The sequence below is a fragment of the Eptatretus burgeri genome, chromosome 8, assembly GCF_056783735.1.
Source record: "Eptatretus burgeri isolate ZD-2024b chromosome 8, Ebu_testis_v1, whole genome shotgun sequence".
NCBI lineage: Eukaryota > Metazoa > Chordata > Myxini > Myxiniformes > Myxinidae > Eptatretus > Eptatretus burgeri.
In genome coordinates this window covers 29,067,197-29,091,196 of record NC_140968.1, presented here as the reverse complement: position 1 = coordinate 29,091,196, position 24,000 = coordinate 29,067,197, and the positions used below count along the sequence as shown (strand labels likewise).

The 24,000-nt window shown below is 45.2% G+C and overlaps 1 protein-coding gene across 2 annotated transcripts in view; it reads right to left on the bottom strand.

The window, feature by feature from the left end:
• The window catches only part of LRRC59 (leucine rich repeat containing 59), a 29,679-nt gene that overhangs the window by 3,100 nt on the left and 2,579 nt on the right, over positions 1–24,000 (bottom strand). For both annotated transcript variants that reach the window (XM_085891340.1, XM_085891341.1), the window contains exons 2-6: positions 17,123–17,182; positions 14,249–14,407; positions 5,722–5,826; positions 3,689–3,761; positions 1,869–2,042 (exon numbers count right to left, since the gene is read on the bottom strand). In XM_085891340.1, the coding sequence (XP_085747466.1) occupies positions 1,869–2,042; positions 3,689–3,761; positions 5,722–5,826; positions 14,249–14,407; positions 17,123–17,182 (571 nt within the window). The remainder of the gene's footprint in view (positions 1–1,868; positions 2,043–3,688; positions 3,762–5,721; positions 5,827–14,248; positions 14,408–17,122; positions 17,183–24,000) is intronic.

Below are 24,000 nucleotides of genomic sequence, written 5' to 3'. Positions count from 1 at the left end.
ATGAACAGATCGGCAAAAGCAAACCAATTGCTTAAAGTGCGTGGGATAATTAATCTTGATTACGATGTCTAAATATGCAGACGTGGCAGTATGGACATCGGCATAAACGCACCAAGGTAAAAATAAAAATAAAAAAAACCTTTTGATAATTAATTTTTGCAATCTCATCTGTGTTTTTACGAAGTTTCACCGCTAAGAAATAAATAAATAGTTTTTCAAAAGTTACAGGGATGTGGTTCCGACATTTTGTTTTTCAACAACGATAGTATTTTCAGGAAATATTTTCACTGAATTTTCAGCTGTTACAACTTTTCACAGAATTTTATTTGGTATTTAGTGCCAGCCATTGAGATTCACAGCAAGGGTCGTCCAAAGCGAATGTGATTGATGTGAACGGAGCATTGACTGTGCTCGCACTCCACGTATAAATCCCTTATGTATCGAATAGCGGTCGTTTTTCTAATTTTTTTTGCTACTTTTGGGAGTTGCGCTGTGGGAGAATGGAGAAGTCTGTGGAGAATCGCACACATAAAATCAGACAATATAGGGAATATTATTTTGTACACTGCTCCTTCCCAATTCCATATCCAGGCGATACATGACGTCATCACCGGGTGCCGAAGGAAGAGAGTACTCAGTTTTTACTCTGTTTGTTTTCTTGGCTGTTACTTGCAAAATCGAAGATTTTTCAAGCATATTGGTCAGTCGATTTTGTTATTCTGTCTGTCTATCTGTCCGTCAATCACCTACAGGTCACAATTCTAAACCGATCGTCATGAAACTTCACCAATATGTAGAGGTAGTCTCAACTGAGAAGCCGATTGATTTTGAGGGCAAATTTCTAAAATAATCATTTTTTGTCTGATTGACTTGAAATTTGAACAGGATTTGCATGTTGCCTCACTGAATTGGGAAACCAATTATTTGAGGTCAAAAGGTCAAAGGTCAGTTCAAGGTCAAACTTCCAAATTCATCAATTTCAATCTGAAAAATAATCAGTTTTCATCTGATTGACCAGAGTTTTGATTAAAATTGACAATTTTAATATCAATGAAATGGACAATTTGATGGATCCATGGCAACCTTTGGAGAGGGGAGTGCATTTTGCAAGTATGGTGCTCTGCACGACGTCTTTTTCTTGTTTGTCCGGGTGATATCTCAGCCATCGTTTGAGTTAGAAAGCTGAAATTTGGGGACAAAAGAGAAGATGTGCTTTGGCAAAAACTGATTTTTTTATATTTTGTGATTAATCAATTAATTACTTATTTATTATCGATTTATTAATTACTTATTTATTTCTCCACCTGGCAATATCTCAGGCACCTTTTGATCTCAGAAGCTGATACTTGGCCATGACAGTGAACAAGTGATTTGGCTATAAAGGATATTTTTATTTATTAATCAATTAATTACTTGATTTTCAAAAAGTTACAGATTCAGATGAAACAGTGGTGGTATTGGTCTGCTATTAGAAAATTAAGATATTAATTTATTTTAATTATGGAATTAATCAATCAATAATTGTGCACCGCTCCCTCCCAATTTTGTCTCCACGTGCTTCAAGGAGGCATCGCTCGGTGCCAAAGGCGCCCCGGCGATGTTGCACGCTGGAGCGTTTGTTATTTATTTGGCATTGGGGCAGTGTACTTCAAATGTACCTCTGTTTGTAATTTAACCTAATCGACTTTTTTTTCTGTATTTTGTTTAATTCTATAAATTCCGTCCGTTTTCAACAATTCTGTGAATTCTGTCCTTTTTCCACAATCATGGAAATCACTTGCTCTACAGTCTACACAATGACATCTTTGCTTGTGTAATATGTAGATGGCCCCATGCATACTGGAGCAATTAGGTATAAAATGGCTAACCTGGAAATCTTCTTTCCATTTTCCGTTTTGACTTTGTTTCAGTTTTTTTCTTAGCTTGCTCTTCTTCATAAGCACGTTTTCTTTGCTCCTTCTCTTCGGCTTTCTTTTGTCTGTGGATTTCGCGTTGCTGTTCTTCTCGACGTCTCTGTCTCGCCTCCCTCCTTGCCTGTTGTGCTGTATGCAGACCACACTTGTTAGCCCGTGCACGCGAACTGAAAAGTGGGGTTAAGCAATCCGTCGCATACCTACGTGTTTGCATTCTGTTAAAGATCGTACATCGAAAACTGTTCACCGGAGGAAATTGAAACTTCACATGTTAAATGACCATTTGGTAGAGCACACATTAAAAAATATCAAAGTATAATTTGTACACATTTACATGTTTGCCGCCAGAAGAGTTGGTTCGCACACAGGGCCGCCGAGAGCCAGGATGGGACCCGGGGCAATACTAAGCGTAGTGCCCCCTTCAAATTTTTTTCTTTAACAACCTACACAGAGATTTCCGTATTTTCGTTGTCTGAAACACAGGCCGTGTTGAAGAGAAATTTGGATGTTATTCACTTATTCCTATATGCAGATTCATTTAACACATTTCATCTGGATGGGGTGTGGCCACCACTTGCACCAAGTCCTTCTCAAGACTGTGCAAGGTAAGTATTCTTTGAATACCAGATAGTTATTTATTTATTTTATTAGCATTTGTAACACAACTGGGGGAATTAAAAGAAATTTTGAAATTGTCGCAGAAAATTAAGCTGAGAATGCAGATTTATGAATAATGCAATTCTTGACAGATGTTTTGGTGTATAGATGCAGAGAGATGTAAAGCAGCTGTCTCATCTGCATTTAGATTGTGCACATTGAAGATCCCATGGCGTCTTCTTCGGAGGCAACTATAAAATTGGAAGGAAGAACTAGTCATGCTGGTGAAACCTCGTTTCCGATCTGTGTTGGCAGACGGGCAGAACAATGGATGGAATCAACTGGATGTTGAATGAGGTATGCTAACCACCCTGGAAAGCAAGGGGAAGCTGATATTTCAGATATTAACCCTTTCTTGGAGAAAAACTGTGAACTGAAAAAGTGCTCTGACCAAGGGTTACCACCAGAAACCTCATCTTCCCTTGCTTCCCAAAGGGTATACTTTGATCGGGATTCTGTCGATTTCATCAATTGTTCTACCTGTCCATTGACAGAAATTAAAGGGAATAGCTTTTTTGAGTTGAGAACAAATTGGATAGGATACTCTGGGGTGCAACACCATGCTTCCAGCTTCAGGATGACTGCATGTAGTTAGAGATGATTCCATCAGCATCCCAGACAGGACAATGTTCCACCAACGAGGGTTTTTCTGAACTGCCACAATGATGATACACTTTGATAATATACCATTAACAGTATGTATATATATGTTGTTGTTCATCTTTCGGCTGCTCCCGTTAGGGGTCGCCACAGCGGATCATCCGTTATGATCCGCATACTGATTTGGCACAGGTTTTACGCCGGATGCCCTTCCTGACGCAACCCTGGTCGCCTCTTACGACACAGGGATCAGGATTTGGGTTTCGCCATGATTCCAGGCTGCTCTACACCCTGCCCAGTGCAGAGCCCCCGTCCTCAAGCGATCCTCCAACCCAAGCCTCCGAGTCGCCGGATTACAGGCGCACGCCACTACGCCCGGTAGTATGTATATATATATTATATATATATATATATATATATATATATATATATATATATATATATATATATATATATATATATATATATATATATATATATATATATATCACACAAGCTGCAAAATGATGAAGGTTCACCTTGTTCCTTTTCTAGTCGTTTTTGCTTTTCTTGCTCTACCACTTCCTGCAGTTCTTTCATGTAATTCACCACCTGTTGAAAAAAAAATCAAAATACCACCTGAAGCAACCATACCATGCCTGAACTCAAATAGATGTTTGGTAAATATGCAAATACATTCCATGAGGGTATACATTCTGCTGAGCTTCAGTTCATGCATCAGCCAAACTGCTGTAATCGACATCAGACCAGTTGAAGACTTTCACCAGATTTCATTAACTATTTTTTTTAAGTAGTTATTCCTGCCCAGGTCGAAAAACCAGTTAAAACCAGTACACATTTTCAACTGGTCTCTATTGGTTCTAATTGGTCTTTAACTGGTCTCTATTGGTTTCAACTGGTCCCAGTTAAATTCAGTCAGAATTCCAATTTCCCAGTTGAAAAAACCAGTAGCTCATATTTGTACCAGTTAAAGTCTTACTGGTTCCAGTTGATACCAGTTGCAATGTACTGGTCCCAGTTGATACCAGTTGCAATGTACTGGTCTCCCAGTTGATACCAGTTAGTTAAATACATGTATTTCAACTGGTAATATATCATTCTATTCCAATTTCCATATTAAAACCAGTAAGAAACCAACTGGCTTTACTGGTACCAGTTGGCTACTGGTTTTCAACTGGTACCAGTTGACCAGTAAGCTACTGGTCTTTACTGGTTTTTTGACCTGGGTGGTGCCACATACAGCAGCACTGATCCGCATACAACATTGACATGCTCATGCAGTGGTTGAAGGAAGGACAGTCCAACCAATTGTATCTTTAATAATCTTTACATGCCCGTGAACTGTTCACAAGGCTGCTAAGGCTGAGCCCCCCTTGAGAGGACGAGTTGGGTGATGGAGGAAGCTACAAAACACACCAATTCACACCAAGTTGCTTCCACACCCTGTCACAACACCACTCTGTCAAAGAGTGCGTTGACTCAAGTGAACTGGTGTATTACGGGCTGTTCGCCGGAGTGCACCTGCTACTTCACAAGCCCACAACGGCTTTCCTTGCTCCACATGGGCCTTAAAAGTAATAAGCAACAGCGAAATACACCGCATTTGTTGAATATTAAAACAGAGGAAACTAGAACGGCATTCGGTAGAGCACATACCTCGGCCAGGCTGAAGTTTACATTTTTTTTTTTATCTCAGGTGCATTTCAGTTAAACGGCTGCTTGAAAGAGCGACAGTGAGGTGCACAGTCTGTTAAGCTACTTGAGAAAGACAGTAGTTAAGACCACTGCTTCAAGAAAGAGAGAGGGAGTGTGTGCCTGGGCCTCTGGATGTAGGAGATGTGAACATTTCATCCCCAAATTTAACGAGGGCTTTGAGGCCACGATTATGGGGCTTGAGAGTTTTTACAGCGGTTTGCCCCATACAGCTGCTGATAATTCTGTGTTTCGACTCCAGTTCAGCTTGTCTCCGGTTTGAAATTGACCTCTCAGTATTATCGTTTGTTATTTGCATTCCCTGTACTGTCTTTTTGTCAAGTCAGTGAAAGGACCTTAAGATGAGAACTGTCAAAAAAAAATCTATTTAATTATTCATTTATATTTGTGTATTGCATACTGGTTGTTATTGCTTCAGGTAATCCTTCTCCCATGCCATTCAATTCTGAAATAAATGTACCTGGTCTCAGGGTTGGCTTCTGTTCATTGTGGTAATCTCATTTGGTGATTTTGGTATCGTTAGACGAGCTGGCTCATTCTGGATCAGAGTGCTCACGATCTGCGGTTGCCCGGCCGGATAAGGAAGGTCGCGAGCTTCCATGGGCACATCACTCAGTTAAATGCACAGTCCCAACAAGTATTGTGATGTGACAAATAGGTCCAGGAACTTGTTCGAGGCTGTGGACTTAGCTGGCGGTGGCGGTCCCTTTCATACGATCAGTGGAACTCGAACCAGGTAACCGGAACGGTCCCGCGGCTGTTACAATATGATGATGATTATGTGATGATGGATTGTGATAAATAAAAAAGGGAAAGGTTCAAGCAGATACAACCGCACCTTGGATGCACACAACTTGCACTGGCGATCGTCCAAGCAATCGGTGGCAACCGTGGCCAATTCTTCTCCCAATGGGTTATCCTTCAAATCCAGCCATTTTAGACTCTGCAGGATAAAAAGTAATATTTATATTCAGGTCAAAAAATAAAAATGAAACCAACAAAAGTGTTCTGTAGTTCGAAGATACAAGTGCTGCATGACAAGATGTCTCCTCAACAGAAAAGTCAATTCACCATTGCATGGAGTTCAATGGGAAATTCACTGAAATGCCTTTATTTATTTACTAGCAAGGGTACCTGGCTGGCATTACTTGGTGCTGTTTTAATCCTGTTGGCATTTTGAAGAAATCAATTTTTTTCTTCTTTTTTGTGGGAGCTGAAAACACTTCCATACGCCCACAAAGGAATTGGGTTGGGCATCATTCAATAATAACCTTTGTCAGAGTTACAAACGCTTAGGCACTATCGAGCGATAAAAAACAACAAAAAAAATATATAATTATATATATATATCCAAAAAACAAATTTTTTTTCAAAGTTTTCAAAAAACTTTTGGTCTAAAACACTCCCCGGTACTCACTGATGAACCTCTGAAAGTTTGACGAAGATCCAGTTGGCCATCTCTGAGCAAGATGGTGACACCCAAACAGACAAACATCTCTCATAGTATAGATCAATCACGCTTCTTGGTGAAGTGTCCTCATTCATGTATTACCAGGGTTATGTTCTCACAAAAAAAGAATGGCTTCAAATGAAAAAGCTATTTTCATTATTATAACTATCTGTCATATCAAATGATATCTCCATCATCTATACTATAAAAGTGAATTTGTAAAAACATTTGTTTCATTATTTATAGATGCTTCAAAAACAAAAAACAAACTACGAAACCAAATTTTGCATGTTGCCAAAGGATACCCCAAGTATGTTTTCTGTCTGGGTGGCATATCTGGGGGAGGGGGTTCAGCATGGGGCGGAGGGAGGGGGGAGATCCCAGTTCTCTCTTTGTAAATGTGTATTGTGTAGCACCACCCGGTGTTAGTGGGTATTACAAATTATTTTCTTGTTTGAGGAAAGTTTAAACAACTTGACAATATGCATTATGGTGATGTTGAAATCTGAGTGAGAACAATTCAAAATTTTCAAAATGTACGATTTCACTCATTTTTAAGTGGAGGTTCCAACCACAGCATCCACCACGGACCTTCATAGTGAAGTGGAAGCGATTTTTTTTTTTTAATTTTTTCCTAGCACCATAAATAAGCAACAAGGATGGCTGATGAAGAGGGCTGGGAGGATGGCCAAGAGTAAGTCGGCACACTCGCCTCTGAGGAAGTACGCCAGTATCCCATTTGATAGGACTGGCAGGATACCCAAGGGGTACACACACTCACCTAAAAGCTGTCGAGCCTGGGTTTGAATGCCAATTCAGCAACAAACTGTCTTGTTTCGAAGGCAGAGCGAGACATCAATGTGCGTGCCATCCCTTGGATTGACGTTAAAGTGGGTGTGCTGTCCGTCAGTATTAGTTGGTGGACTAATTACCAGCTATATACTTTCATCTCGGGCTTTCACAGGCAGGGTGTATGCCATCATTAAATGGGTGTCCCATCTGATGGTATTTGTTGGTGGATGTTAAAGATCCCAGTGTCCTTCACGAAGAGTAGGTGAGCTATCGTCGCCACCCTGGTGAAATTCCTACCGAACCTTGGTCGAACGTCAGGTTTAGCCAGCCGGTGCGTGAAAGACTTGAGCCGAACTTCTCCTGGCCAATCCCACAACAACGTGGGAATAATTGTGGGCATTAAAGAAGAAGTTGGTCGACTTCCAAGCCGATGGAACAAGTTCTACGGAAAGTGATGGAGTGAACAGAGCAGAATGTTTAAGTACAACATGTTGTCTTTTGATGAAATCCATCAGCAACGCGATGGGTACTTTTGCTATAGTTCATGGGCCAAACCTGAAAATTTGACCCATCGGTACCATCTCTGGTGGCAAAGGCTCACTATATTTTTTTGATAGTTTAGAACCTACAGATGAGGAATTGAGGTGATAGCAGTGTGAAATTGGCAGCTTTCTGGTAGTTTTCACCTCTCAAACATCACCCGACCGCTATATTTTGAAGACCAAAATTTGGGGGTAGGGGAAACTAAAATGACTAGTTTCGCTCTGGATGGGTCAATCTTAATAATATACCACTCATAATGTCTATGTACCCTCTATCTAAATCAAGAAGGTTTGTGCAAAATATTTCATTATGTAGGTCACCATAGGTCAAAATGTCACCAATTTTAGGGGTTGCCCAAAATTAACCATAGGACAAGTCATGTTGCTAGAATAAAGTAACAAATCACCCAATGGTGATTTAAACACTTGGAATGCATATTTTAGAGGTCTTCAGATGATTCTAAGGGGACATTATTGAGTTGCTTTTTAAAATTTTTATTTCAGAGCAATTTTTTTTGAACCGTTTCTTGTAAATGCCTAAAATCCAGGGTTTTGGGGGTAGGGGAAACAATAATGACTGTAGCTTTGGAGTGGATAGGGCAAATTTGATAATCTACCACTCAAATTATATGTCTATGTACCCTCTATCATAATCACACTAGATTATACAAATTATGTCCATATGTAGGTCACTCGAGGTCAAAAGGTCACAAATTTTAGAGGCTGCCAAAATCGTCTTTAGCACAACTTATTCTACTAAAACAAAGTAGTAAATATACCATCAGAGATGGGGAATCCCCGCAATTGAATGAAAAAGGTCATACATATTCCAGATAATGAGGGAAGTGAATTGGAAACAAGACACCATTTGGTCATAATCTCGAAAAAGTTCCCCAGGGGTGAGGAACGTAGTAACCAAAAATAATTGAAATCAGATAAGCGGTTTTCCATTTATTACAAAAAACATTTTTTTCAAGATGGCCACCCCAGTCGGCCATCTTGGATCCGGCCACACCCAAAATCAATAGGGTTCTTCCTTTTCAGGTGGTGCATGTGTGACCCAAATTTCAAATCGATATGGTGAACACTTTATGAGTTATCACACTCACAGCTATAAATGTTGACGCCCAGCCAGCCGGACGGACGGATGGACGGACGGACTACCCGGGTGATAACAATATCCCCTTCCGCCACGCGACAGGGGATAAAAATGAACAAAAATTAATATCAACATCCAGAAATTATATTTTAGATGTCTTTAGGTAATGTTGAGGGCTTGGAAAGTAACCTCAGTATTTTGAATTCTCAATCTTCATCCTCATCATCATCACAATCTGATTCAATATCAACTGTCATCTCTAGTTCATCCTCCTCATTTCGCTGGTTTTCGCAAGTTTGTAATTTACACATTGGCGTACATTTCAACCCATTGTCTATGCAGCCACTCTCCCTTTTTGCAAACTCGTTTGCACTGGCAGGCCATCATTTCCAACACAGCTTCAGGTGCCGGAGTTCCGGCCATCCAGTCGATGGCAATTGAACTGCTATCATCTTTTACCCATCCATTTCCCTCTGGATCAGGAATTACTGATTTTGTCTCCAGGCTTCGCTTCCAAATTCCTGCCTGGTAATTGCCATGGAGGGCATGCTTTGTTAGACTATCTTTACAAGGTGGAAGAAGGTTTGACTATTTCCCCTCTTTTGGCAAAGAACACCTTGTATCGGAGTCGATTTACCTGTACAGTTTTTGTGGACGATGCATACATGAGACATGTGAAATGTTGCAAGGTATCAAACATTTGATCTGATATCTCCCATGCACTTCCAAGGTTGGAGAAGGCACATTGGAATTCACTGTTTGATCGCATTTTGTCCAGCGGTCCTGTTTTGCCTCGCCCAACGAAAGAACTTAGTGTCACATCCAGTGTAAGCCTGAAAGCCGAGAAGTGCACCACATAGTTCATCTCCAAGGGATAACCTGAGTAGGGAAATGTCCACAAATTGAGTACGTGTCTTTGTTCCCCTCTTTTGGGACAAGGTAGCCGGAATGTCCTTTGCAAAGGAAAGTAGTAGCACAAATACATGTGTCCTCAGAAATAACAATTACAGTTTGATATCCAGTGTCAGCGGCATGCTTTGCATGAAGTATTAACAGTGTGTCTCCCTCTTCTTGAGAAGACTCAAGTTCACCCATTTCACAACTACCACCGATCAATATCTTGTCACATCTTATGTCACTAGAAGAACTTTGTCTTTAATCAGGCTCCTCTCGTTTTCAGTTTTCCAATCTGTAACCGGAAACTCAATAAGTTTTGTCTTATTGTCAGCTTTTGATAAGAAGTTCCTCCATTTTTTTTATTTTGTGTCCTGGCACAATGCTGCTGAATTTGATGCCACTGCCTGATCCCCTTTTGAGCCTTTCTGCGTTATTGATGGAGCTTTCCTTATATACATCAAATACAACATCTATTCGTTGACTCATCGCACCTTCCCTCAAGACAACTTTCAGGACAGACGTTGAAACCTCAGCAAATGTGCTATTTTGCACATTTAACTTCTGCACAACGCTCATGCCATCGATAATGCATGCTGAGTTCTGTGGGAGGGTTTCTACAGGAGGTACGCTTTCCCCAATTTTCTTCATTAGTGCTGCTTTTTCAGTCTTTACTTCCTTAGCGACCCATCTTGATTTGCCAATGCCCATGGTAATGGGCCTAGTGGATGAGACAGAACCTCCTGCATGTCCAGCTCACGACCTTGTGCGATAACAATCATTCTGGCAAAAAGATTGCGATTTGCTCGTAGGATGACCTCTTTCCCTTTGCATTGCACTTTTTTTGTCCAAACATTTGCAAATGTCTTTAGCTTATGCTTCTTAATAGTTGCATAGAAATCTACAGCATCCGGTGCCTCCTTTTCAAGACGATCAGTCTTGAACTTCTGGTATGCCTTTTTGCCAATGCTTTGAGCAGTGAAAAGGTCCTTTTCAACATCTGCTGGGGCCAATGCGCCGGTAGAAATGTTCACGAGAGAGTCCTCTTCTGATCTGTAGGGATTTATTAAAGAGTTCTGAATAAGATTGGCGAGTGATTGGATGGCTGACTCGTCTTTTTCAATTCTCTTTTTCTGCAAATCCGGATGGCTCGAAGTGGAGGAATGAGTTCCTAGCATTGCTCTTAGGCGATGAAGAAACATGCTGTGGTATTCGGCATTTACGTAATAACGACGAATTGCACCTGGGTTTAAGCTAAAGCCTCTTGTGCCACCTGACGTCTGGGTATCCATATTTATTGTTTCTTCAATTGTTTGGTCCACTGGTATTTTGCCAAACGGATTATCAGCTCCTATTTGAACAGAAAATCCTCCGCTCATGAAGTATTCATACATTTCAGGATGATGAATATCTAACGACGGCATTTGCGCATAGTAGAATGTCAAATATCTGGCATAGTTTAAACGGTCATACGCGAAACACCATGGGATCATGTCTCTGGTTGAGGCCAGGTGCAAAAGCCAATCCCCTTCTCTTGTTTCCCGCAACAAACCAAGCACAACCTCGACCATATCTAGAAAAGATATCCAAAAATGCTGATAGGCTGCCATTGTCATTCTTGGGGAAGGCGCGGTACTGTTGGAAAAGGTGAATAATGCGAATTCATGAAGCATTAGACATGGCATCATCGAGTGTCTCATGAGATACATCACTAGCAAAGTCTTTGAGAACAGTTAAAGCTTAAAAAAGAACTTCCCCTACCGACAAAACCCTGGATTGTAAGTATTTACTACAAATGGTTCAAAATCAATTGCTCTGAAATAAAATTTTGCAAAAGCAACTCAATAATGTCCCCTTAGGAACATCTGAAGACCTCTAAAATATGCATTCCAAGTGTTTAAATCACCATTGGGTGATTTGTTACTTTATTCTAGCAACATGACTTGCCCTATGGTCAATTTTGGGCAACCCCTAAAATTGGTGACCTTGTGATCTCTGGTGACCTACATAATGAAATATTTTGCATAAACCTTCTTGAATTAGATACAGGGTACATAAACAGACATTATGAGTGGTATATTGTTAAGATTGACCCATCCAGAGCGAAACTAGTCATTTTAGTTTCCCCTACCCCCAAATTTTGGTCTTCAAAATATAGTAGTAGGGTGATGTTTGAGAGGTGAAAACTACCAGAAAGTTGCCAATTTCACACTGCTATCACCTCAATTCCTCATCTGTAGGTCCTAAACTATCAAAAAAAATAGTGAGACTTTGCCACCAGAGATGGTACCCATATCTGGTCTGGCCCATGGACTACGAGTCTCCTATTTGATAGGGCTGGCAGGATACCCGAGAGGTGCACACACACACACACACACACACACACACACACACACACACACACACACACACACACACACACACACACACACACACACACACACACACACACACACACACACACACACACACACGAGCTGTCGAGCCTGAATTTGAATGCCGATTCAGCCATAAGCTGTCTTGTTTCACTGGCAGGGTGAGACATCAATGTGTGTGCCGTCTCTCAAATTGACATTAAAGTGGGCATCCCATCTGCCAGTATTAGTTGGTGGACGTTAAAGATCCCATGGTTTCATTTATGAAGAGAAAGCGAGCTATCGCCAGCATCCTGAACAAATTACAAATTCCTGCTCTAACCTAGAGGAGGCACTGCATCTGCAGCTCTGTGGTGCCGACATACCAATAATGACGATAACGTATTCTATGTGATGTATTTATCATATCCTATATGATATCTCTATGATATTGTATTATGTTTGTGGGATAGATCGAGGAATTTCATGGGAAAGATAGGATTGCATGGAGTAGCATGGTCCGTGGATCAGTTGGAGACATCTCGATGTAAATTAAGTCGGGAAACTGTGAGCCTGTGTTCGTTGTCACCACACAGGGGGGTGGTGCTGTGTTAAATTTGGTAGGGTTTAAGGATAATTTCTCCCAGTATGTGATTGCCCCCTGTGACCTTTTCCTATGTTTTTGCATTTCAAGACTGGCGATAAAAAGGGATGACATCCTTAAAACAATGACAATCGAGCTGCATGTCCAAGCAGGTAGAAAGCCCCGCATCCTGGGATGACGACTATCGAAACCACACACCCGGAGTGGATGATTCACGGGCGTGACAGAGGAGGAAAAGGTTCAGAGCAGGAGACGAAGGAGGACCGCACAGGGGGGAGCGAGGATCGCTGTTGGAGGGACACGAAGGAGAACGGCGGTCAGTCTCATGTTGGGTGACAAGAAGGCAGTTAAGACGAAGGTTTGGAGTGGGACAGGAATGAGAGAGGCAGGATGGCGGTTGAAAGAGAAGGACATTACGGCAGGCTTCCCCTCACCACGGTGAAGAAGACTGCATGATTCTTGTGTTTGTGCTGAGGCAAATTCGTTCACATGGAGGAGCAAGATGCTGGCCATTGACTTTTGGCTGAATAATGAGGGACAAGCCTTGAAGCCTCGTGTTGAGCCATCGGGGAAACAGACGGCGCCATTCAGCAGAGAGCAGCAGCGTCGGTGAGTGCGATCGACGAAAGAAGCTACACAGTCTCCGAGCCCTGATGTTGAGTATCGCTGCCCGAATTGCCTCCTGTACGTTTGCCCACCCAGAGAGTGGCTGGGCACCATTTTGGGCGCATTTTCCCACGCAGGACGATGTGGCTCGACCCCAAAGCTCACAAAAGAACACTTCTGGATCCCAAGCTAAGTGCCAGAATAAAGGAGGGATATTTTCTGTATTTATTCTGTCCCCTTGTCTGTATTTGAGTCTGCGTGGAGGTGCCTCAAAATTAGATTTAGTTTCACCTCACATTCCGTCTCATTATTTTCCCGTTTTCAATTATCACCATTGTAAATATTTTATTTATCGTCATTAAACCCTGTATTTATTTAAGTTGCTTGTGTCTGTCTATCTGCCGTGGGTTCGAGATAAACCCCCTTGTGCTGTGCTTACATCTGCTCCGTCCTCGTAGCCGTTTGTTTCCCACGCATGCCATAATCTCTGAGAATCTCAGCTGTAAGCCTCCAAGGGAAATTGTTTGGCCATCAGTCCAGGTAGGGGACAACCCGCTGGACATGACAGTATTTATCATACGAGCAAGTTGCCTGTGCCCACACTGGATTCTAAACGGGGTAGGGATTGAGGTGGCAAAAATGCAAATAACGTCTTGTGTCATCGATCCGGCAAGCCGGGAGCAGTAATTCATGTTTATTGCTACATCTGATGCAATACAAATGCTTTAATGGCAGTGAGGTGCTCCATTTGAAACCGTTTGATAAATGCAGTCTTTGATGCCTCGGATCCGCAATAAAAATATTGTGTTGGTGTCAAAGCCAGTGGCCAATTGCAAATGAATAGTAGGATGCTATGTGATATCTCTATCATATGCTTTACCCTACATCATATCCCTATCACATCATGTCTATAATTATATACTATGAAGCAGCTGTTTTTGTGCCATGGTTTTGTACAATGTGAGGAGGATCACATAGTTCCTCAGCAATCACATACACTCCCACTTTCTAACCGATTAAGTACCTTTAGATCTGCAAAGCTGATGGGAAGTGCCTGTAGCTGGTTGTCATACAGGTCTAGGTGCTGCAACAGACTCAGTCTTCCAAACTCAGTTGGCAACTCTTGGAGCTGATTCTTGCTCAGGTCAATCTTTACCACATGAGTCAACATACAAAATTCTGCCTGGGGAAGGAAATGCAGGTAAATATGCTTGCAATACTTGTTAGAAGGTGTAACTGATAAATGCACTTTAGAACACACATAATTAACTATGTTTGTACCATATCCTGATGCTGTGTGGACTGTGCTTCCAGGCCTGCGGACCTCTGGTAGCTTGTACCTATCGCTGCGTTTGAGCCTCGGGAGTAACTGCTGAAATCTATCTGTCTGTGTTCTTCCCGACATCTTTGTTCTTTTCAATTTTTTTTTTCACAATTCTCTTTATTCGTTCTAATTCTGGCTTTTCCTTCTCTTTAATCTCTCTCCCTCTATCTCTATAAGGAGAAGTGAATTCTTGCAGAAATTTTCCTGTACGGCTCACTTGGCTGTGTCTGGATGGGTTTGAGGGTTGTGGAGTAGCAGCTGAAACCCGAATCCTATCCAAGTTCCTTCCGATGACTTTGTCTTTACGCTTTACTTCTTCCGGTTCCTTCTTGGTCTTCCGTTTCATACACATACACTACCGGTCAAAAGTTTTAGAACACCCCCATTTTTCCAGTTTTTACTGAAATTCAAGCAGTTCAAGTCCAGTGAATAACCCGAAATGATACAAGGCTAAGCGGTAAACTGCCAGAGGTTAAAAAAACATTTAGGTTACCAAAAACTGAAAAATAATGTAAATTTCAGAGTTGTTAAAAAGGCCCTTTTCAGGAAACAAGTAATGGGTGGGCAACTGCAGCTGTTCTGCAGCAATGGAAGTAAATTAAGCCTTGAAAGTTGAGGCAGACAATTCCTACAGGTGTCCCAACTTTTGTTGATGAGTTACAAACCCTCTGTATGTATAAAAGCAGTGTTGGACCAGACTGTGTTGCCACACCCTCTGAAGCATTATTTGGACAATATTGCACTGCAGGAAGTAGTATATTGCAATCATAATGGAGAGAAAAAGACAATTAACAAAGGAAGACAGACAGATCATAATAACCCTTAAAAGTGTAGGTCTTTCCTTTCGAGAAATTTTGCAAAGGAAGCCAAGGTGTCAGTGAGTACAGTTTCCTACACCATCTAAAGCACTTGGAAACTGGAGGAAACTCTGAAAGGAAGAGGTCTGGCAGACCCAAAGCCACAACACAATCAGAAGACAAGTTTTTCGGAGTCAACAGCTTGTGCGATAGGCGGCTCACAGGACAGCAGCTTCAAGCACAGCTTAACACTGGTCGAAGTAAGGAAGTCTCTGTTTCAACTGTGAAGAGAAGACTTCGAGCTGCAGGTTTAACAGGTCGAGTGGCAGTAAGAAAGCCATTGCTAAGATGGCAAAATACGAAAAAGAGGCTTGTCTGGGCCATGAAGCACCGCCAGTGGACTACTGAAAACTGGAAGAAGGTTTCATGGACCGATGAATCAAATTTGAAATCTTCAGTTAATCACGCAGGGTTTTTGTACGCCGTCGAGTAGGCGAAAGAATGGTGCCTCAGTGTGTGATACCAACTGTCAAACATGGAGAAGGAAGCGTGATGATCTGGGGCTCTTTTGCTGGATCCCGAGTCGGCGACTTGCACAGTGACTGGCACCCTGAACCAAAAGGGCAACCACAGCATTTTGCAGCGCCATGCAATACCCTCTGGTCTACGCCTAGTAGATCAGGGGTTCATCCTACAGCAAGATAACAACACAAAACATACCTCCATGCTATGTCACAACTACCTTAGAAGAAAAGAACAAAACGGTCGGCTTTAAATCATGGAATGGCCAGCACAGTCTGCAGATTTAAACTCCATCGAGCTGGTTTGGGATGAACTGGACAGAAGGGTGAAAGCAAAGCAACCTACAAGTGCAACACATTTGTGGGAACTTCTGCAACAGTGTTGGGAAGAACTTTCTGAACAATATTTAATTTCCATTGTAGAAAGAATGCCACGAGTATGTTCGGCTGTTATATCTGCAAAAGGTGGCTACTTTGATGAGTCAAGAATTTAGATTAAATTTTGTTCAACAAAACGATTCCATGATTTCTTTTTTATCTGCAATTGTTTATTTGTTCTATGCTTTCATTTCAGAGTGCATTGAAACATTAAACTGCTTAAATTTCAGTAAAAACTGGAAAAATGGGGGTGTTCTAAAACTCCTAACCGGTAGTGTACAGCTGCAAATAAAACTACAATCTTGGAGATTTTCCCAATAAAACATTTGAGCATCGCCTATCATACATGTATGCAGAAAATGATCCACTCAAGCTGTGATGAATTAAAGGATGTGACGCGCGATCACGTGTCGCGCAGTCAGATAAAACCGTGATGCCGCGCGGTCGGTGGGATTGTCCCTGGGGCATTGTCATTTACGGCGGTGGTTCACTTGGTGCTCGTTGAATGGTGAGAATTGAGAGTATACCGGACTCCGTGCTTATACTGGCTAATTGCTGATTTATTTTGCGGTGATCGACTGCACATGTATTCCTTGCTGCACATGTATTCCTTTATGTGTCTGTAGAATCGGCTTCAATCAAGTGAAATAAAGCCTTATACTCTGAAGGTTTTTCCCTCGCATTCACTTCACAAGCAATAATATTGTATGGGTAAACCAAAGCACATGGAGCAGTTCACCTTTCTGATAGATGCTTTGCAAAAAGCTTCATGTACTAATGTCAAGACATGCGGTGCATTAGATTTCAAAATATATTTTTTAACACTCTTATTTCAAAAAAAATAAAATAAAATAAAAAAATACAGTTGTATCTCCTACCTGCAGCTTGATCAGTAAGTTACAAGAAAGGTCCAAGGTTGTAGCTTTTGGAAGTTCCATCTGTTTGAGAGATTTTGATTAGCACAACAGCTCCAGCCATAAAAGCTACCATAATTCAAGAAGCAATACAATATGTTTGTTGAGGATCATGGGGGAGCTGAAGGACACAGTACGAGTATGTACAGCACTGACACTGGGACAGTTCATTCGATGCCAAGCAATGGAGCAGAGAAGGTGAAATAAAAAGGTTGCAGGTGGTAATATCCCACCTGGTTTTATTTCTTTATTTTTTTGGAACAAAGTCCAAGCCAGAGAGAGGTTGAGGAGGAGGAGAGAGAAGTGGAGGGGGAGTGGGGGGAGGGACAAGTGAAGGGGAAGGGGAAAGGGCAGACGGCAGTGGCTAAGCCACGTGTATAGTCCTAATTTGCAAGTCATCTTCGCACTGACAGAGGGGGAGGGGAGGGTTATTTTGAGGCCATGACTGGACCCTGGGTACCCTGAGCGTGTATGCTAAATTTAAGGGGAATTGGCCAAGCAGTTTTCAATTCTATAAAGGTTCAGACATATTCGCATTACATGCTAAAATATACAATTTGGTGTGTCTGTCTGTCTGTCTAACCACGACACATTCAGTCGTTACTTATCCAATGATATCTCAACCAAACATGACAGGAGGACTAAGGGTCACACAATGGAGGTTGTGGTAACTTAATTTGCCCCCCTCCCCAAGGGGGTTTTTCACCCTGGGCAAAATCCGTGTTAAGATAACTAATCATGACGTTTTTCCAAGGCCGCTTCTCATCATAAAAAGTAACAACACCAATGATAATGGAATAATATTAATGATATTACAAAACAATATTAGTATTCTAAATTTCCCCTCTCCCCAAGGGTGTTTTTTTTCCCCTTCCTTGGACAACTACCGTGTTAACGTGTATAAACAGCTTATTGTGGCGGCACCGCTGTCAGAAGTAAAAAATATTACAAACCTCAAACACATACGGTTCCCATTTTAAAGTCCCTCCTGCTGTTTAACATTAAACTGAAAGGGAGGAAACCTGAAGTTCTTGAGGCATTATATCTGCTTATCCAGTCCCCTACAGACTAATGGATGAGAGCCTAGATCTACTGTAATCTATATACCCCAGAGAAGATAATATTGTTGTGGTGCCGGGTTTGGTGGAGAAGACGACCGCCAAATGGAGCAGTTGGGCCGTCTCCCACCGAACACCGGAATTGAAGGTCGTAACCTTTGGACAACTCTGAAGGTCACGGGTCCCTTAGTGGACCGTGGACGCCAATATTTCGACTGCGTGGGGTTGGGTTAATTGTCTAATTCCAATTTAGCTAAGTAGCCACGCCGTCTAACTACCGGGGAAGCCACACCTTCGGCCGACTTTGTCCGAACCGAGTCGCTGTTCCGACGTAACCGAGCGAGGATTACTAAAGCCTGCAAGACCAAATGAACAACAACCAAATCAGCCTCCCGACTTCTCAAGCCCGAACCATACTGAGCCAATGAAAACACGGACAACGAACTGGAACAGTTAACAGGGGTTTATTTACAATCAATCGGGAAGGAAGACACAGGGCAGACTTAATCATGAATATGCAGGAAAATGTACAATGGAATCACTTAAAGTTCTACATACAAACTGGGCCAACAGACAGAGACACGCATGCACGCACGCACACACGCACACGCACACACGCACACACGCACACACGCAATGGACCCTGTGCTGTGTCACGTGATTGGGTTTTCGTATATCATGCCTCGCCCGCTAGGGGTGGTAAGACTGTGCTTCTGGTCGCGCAATAAAGCGGAGTAGATTGCGGCCCGCATGCTTCTTGCGTCCCACCGCACCTAGTACACACTATTTGGCTGACGAGGATGGGTGCATACGGACTTATGCCCGTTTTCGACGGGGACGACTTCGAATTGTTTTCGGAGCAATTGGAATGCAATTTCCACGCGAACGATGTGGTCGACGAGAGCAAGCAGAAGTCGATCTTGCTCGCTTCGCTTTCGCCGGAGCATTATCGGCTGCTGGGTGATTTAGTGGCACCGAACAGGCCCCGGGATGACGGGCTGGCGTTTCGGGACATTGTGGAGAAAATGAAAGCACACATGGCGGTTGAGCAGACTCGCGGGGATGTTCGAGCCACCACCGGCCACGCGAGGTCGCGAGCACCCCGGAACGCGCGCACGACCTGCGATGCGGGTCGGACGTCGCCGCGCGGCCACGCGTGCGGCGGGGTGACCCCGCGGATATGCTTGGGATGTGGAGGTCGACACCTGTGCCGTGCGTGCCCGTATAAAGGCATCGTGTGTTTGAATTGTCACAAGGTGGGTCATTTGGCGCGTGTGTGCCGTGGGGCGCCGGCCACCGTTAAAGTCGTGGACGGCGATGTGCGACGCGACTCGGGGCAGAACCAGCGGCCGTTGTTGAGCCTGTGTTCAGTTGGCCCGACGACGGCGCGCCCGATGACGGTGGAAGTCGAAGTGAACGAAACGCCGATCACGTTCCAGGTCGATACGGGGGCAGCGGTGTCGCTCATCGGCGAACAGACCGCGCGTAGACTCAACGGCTTGAAGCTTATCAGGTCAAACCTCGCGCTGTTCACGTACACCCGCAAGAAGATAACGCCAGTCGGGATGGCAGACGTGTCTGTGCGGTACCAAGGCCAGGTCGCCACGCTTCGGGTGTACGTCGTACGGGGGAGGAGGCCGTCTCTTCTCGGCCGAGATTGGATGACCCGCATCAGGCTAGACTGGGCCGCAGTTCACCTTGTGCAACCCGTGCCGAGCCAATGGGAGGATCAGTTGGAGGAGATTCTTCAAAGACATCAAGGGTTGTTTAGAGACGACCTTGGAAAACTCAAGGGCATGGAGGCGAAACTCTTCTTGAAGGAGGGGGTGGTTCCTCGGTTTTGTAAACCGCGTCCGGTGGCGTATGCCCTGCGGGACAAGGTCAAGGGTGAACTGGATAGGCTAGAGGCCTGTGGAGTGATCGAACGTGTGTCATGCTCGGATTGGGCCACCCCGGTTGTCACGGTGCTGAAACGGAATGGGGACGTCCGATTGTGCGGGGACTTCAAATCCACAGTTAACCCGGGGCTCAGCGTGGAGCAATATCCATTGCCGTCAATCGATGAAATATATGCGCGATTGGCGGGGAGTCGATACTTCACGAAGCGAGACCTGCGTGATGCATATTTTCACCTGCCGATGGATCCCGGGAGGAGCGAGCTTTTAACAATCAACACGTGTCAAGGACTCTATTGATATACCCGACTCTGTTTTGGGATTGCTTCGGCCCCAGCTTTGTGGCAGAAAGCTATGGATCAGGTTTGCATTGGCCTGCCCGCTCAGACCTACCTGGACGATGTACTCATTGCGGGAAAAACGGCGGACGAGCATCTGGCGAACATTGCCCGAGTGCTGACGAAGCTAGAAGCGTGCGGCCTGCGCTTAAACAGGGACAAGTGCGCGTTCTTCAAGCAGCGCTTGGAATACCTCGGGCACATCATCACGCCGGAGGGGCTGTTGAAAGGTCCTCGGAAGGTGGAGGCGATTCAGCGCATTCCACCGCCTTGCGACAAGACGCAGCTGCGCTCGTTCATTGGCATGGCCCAGTATTACCAAAGGTTCGTGCGCGGGCTCAGCTCACAACTTGCGCCGTTGACGCGGTTGCTCAAGAAGGACGAGCGCTGGGTTTGGGGGCCTGCACACCAGGCGTCGTTCGACCGCGTCAAGCGGCTGCTCACAGAGGATACGGTCCTCGTGCACTACGAGCCTGCGCGTCCGCTCCTATTGGCATGCGACAGCTCTGCATATGGCATCGGGGCAGTGCTCTCCCACAGGATGGACGATGGTTCCGAGCGGCCTGTTTGTTTTGCATCCCGAACCCTGTGCACAGCAGAGCGCGGATATGCCCAGATTGAGCGGGAGGCTCTCAGCCTCGTCTGGGGCGTGCGGAGGTTTCATCAATATCTGCTGGGGCGGCATTTCACTTTACAGACGGATCACAAACCGCTTCAATTCACCCTGACACCCGAACGCGGGGTGCCGGTGGTAGCAGCCGCGCGAATACAGCGGTGGTGTCTGTTTTTGGGTGCTTACGATTATGATATTCAGTTCCGAAGCACCGAGAAGCATGCTAACTGCGACGGGCTCTCACGCTTGCCGTGTGCGGAGGGTCCAGCTGCGTCTGAGTTGGGCGACCGGGTCGATGTGTTCGCGCTGGACCAGGTCCAAAGCGGGCCGGTCACGGCCAGGCAGGTTGCGGTGGAGTCGGCTCGTGATCCGGTGCTTGCCCGTGTCGTCCAGGCGATTTCTACGGGGAATTGGAGCGATCTGCCTTCGACACCGGCATTTCAACCTTTCACGTCACGCGCAGCGGAGCTGTCGTTGGTCCAACGGTGCATAATGTGGGGAATGAGGACCGTGATTCCACCGAGGTTCAGGCAGCGGTGTTTGGAAGAACTGCATGTCAGTCACCTGGGCATCGTGAAGACCAAGAGTCTTGCTCGTAGCCTGTTGTGGTGGCCGGGGTTGGACAAAGACATTGAGCAGTTGGTTAAGCGTTGCGCCACGTGCCAGACAGATGCTGATAACCCGCGTCGAGCTTCGGGTCTCTGGCCTGTGCCAGACCGAGCTTGGCAGAGGGTCCATGTAGATTTTGCAGGACCGGTTAATGGCAAGATGTTTTTGATTGTGATTGATGCATTCTCTAAATGGCCGGAGGTTGTAGTAATGCAGCATACTTCAGCAAACATTACAGTAGAGAAGCTGCGGACGATCTTTGCTAATAAAGGGTTGCCGGAGATCCTGGTCTCTGATAATGGTCCGCAGTTCATCGCGGGTGTATTTGATGAGTTTATGCGCCAGAATGGTATTCGACATCTAAGGTCCGCACCGTATCATCCTGAGACGAATGGCCAAGCTGAGTCGTTTGTCAAGATGTTGAAGCGGGCTTTGCGCAGGGGGGGTGTTGCACCTGTGCAGACGGTAGTCGATGTCTTTTTGCTCCATTACAGGAACGCAGTTCATCCTGTCACGGGTGATTCGCCTGCCATTCGTCTCTATGGACGGGCTTTGCGGTCCAGGCTGGATTTGCTGCGACCTGGAGGGTCGGGGAGTGGGGCAATGTCGCGTCCGACGCGGCTGCGCAGCTTCGAGGTGGGGCAGCGGGTGATGGTACGCGATTATTTCCACGGTTCCAAATGGGTGCCGGCGGTGGTCTCTGTGGTGCTAGGGCCGGCGAATTGCATGGTGCGGACTGATGGTGGGGATGTGTGGAAGCGGCACGTGGACCAGATGCATGATCGCTGTTCAGCGTCACCCCCCCCACACCTCCCCGAGCCGAACGTTGCGGGGCCCCCACCGGTAGTCTCGCCGGCACCTGACGTTGTATCGCCGGGACTGGCTGGGCCGGCGCCGAGGGGGTCTTCGCCTGATGCCGTCCTACCCGGGGACGTCGGGAAGGCTGGGCAGTCGGGGGTAGCTGGTGTTGCGGAAAGTGCGAGTCCGGCGAGGGTGTCACCTCGACCGAGCCGGGAGGCATCTGAGCCTGGACTGTCTGGTGGCGCTGCCCGTCCGAGGCGGGTCAGGGTGCGGCCGCGGTACTTGGAGGATTATGAGTGTTGATGGGTTTCCGATGGTCATGTTGTGATTATCCGTTCGTTATGTGACGGGTCATTTTACGATGGGAGGAGTGTGCTGTGTCACGTGATTGGGTTTTCGTATATCATGCCTCGCCCGCTAGGGGTGGTAAGACTATGCTTCTGGTCGCGCAATAAAGCGGAGTAGATGGCGGCCCGCGTGCTTCTTGCGTCCCACCGCACCTAGTACACACTAGACCCCACCGGGTCTTTATTCGGTCCTCCAGCCGAGGAGGATAGTTCAGCTGGGGGGACAGAGTCTGGCCGGGTACTTGGCCACCTAATGCGGTTTCACGGACTCCAACCCACCACGGTGGGACTCGAACCCACGACCCAGAATCCAACGAGCCCACGATCCTGGCTGTCACGAACGACGGAACGAGCGCCGCGGTACACCTCCGCCACGAGCAAAAACACGACGATCACCACACGACCACCGACCACCAAGGAACCCGAAAAAGACCAGGACCAAGGCCAGACACACAACGACGACTGCAGACCAAAGACCAAAGAGCGCAGAAGACAACTACCAACCAACAGCTCGCCACCTTTCTTATCCCTTCCCCGGGCGGGTTGAGGGATCCGCTCTGAGGTAACTCGCCTCCGCATTGGTCGGGGTTCGTGGGAAATTGCTGTCTGAGGTAATCTCATTCCCCATTGGTTCGGTGCTGTCGTGGGAAAAATCGCTGTCTGAGGTAATCTCATTCCTCATTGGGCAAGGAACACGCCCTTGCCTTTCCGGGCGGGGTCTCGATCTGGAGCGATGGAAGCTCCGCCTATGTCTGTAGCCAGAACATGCGCGTAATGGCGTCGCATGCGCGTGGGGAAGGCCGACGGTGTGGAGTGGAGGAGGATGTTGTTGTATATTAATTCCAACTAAAAAATAACTCGCAGCGCACATACACTTACTCACCCATTAAACATAGGGACGGGACCCTAACTATAAACACATACTTATCGAAATAACTGAACTGCGGAGACTGGCTGTTGTGTGCAAATGGCTGCCAGATTCGTAACAATATGACCCTTCCGGCTGCTGCCGTTGGGAGCGGGTATACCAGCAGAGAAAATTGTTGAATTTTTGTATGAAAATGATGACGACGATCGTATGGTGCATGCCAATTGTGTTTATGGAAATGTTTCGTGCCTCACACAAAACTTTTAACAGCTTACTTGCCTTTTTAACCCTTAGATGGCGAGCTTGGCTAATG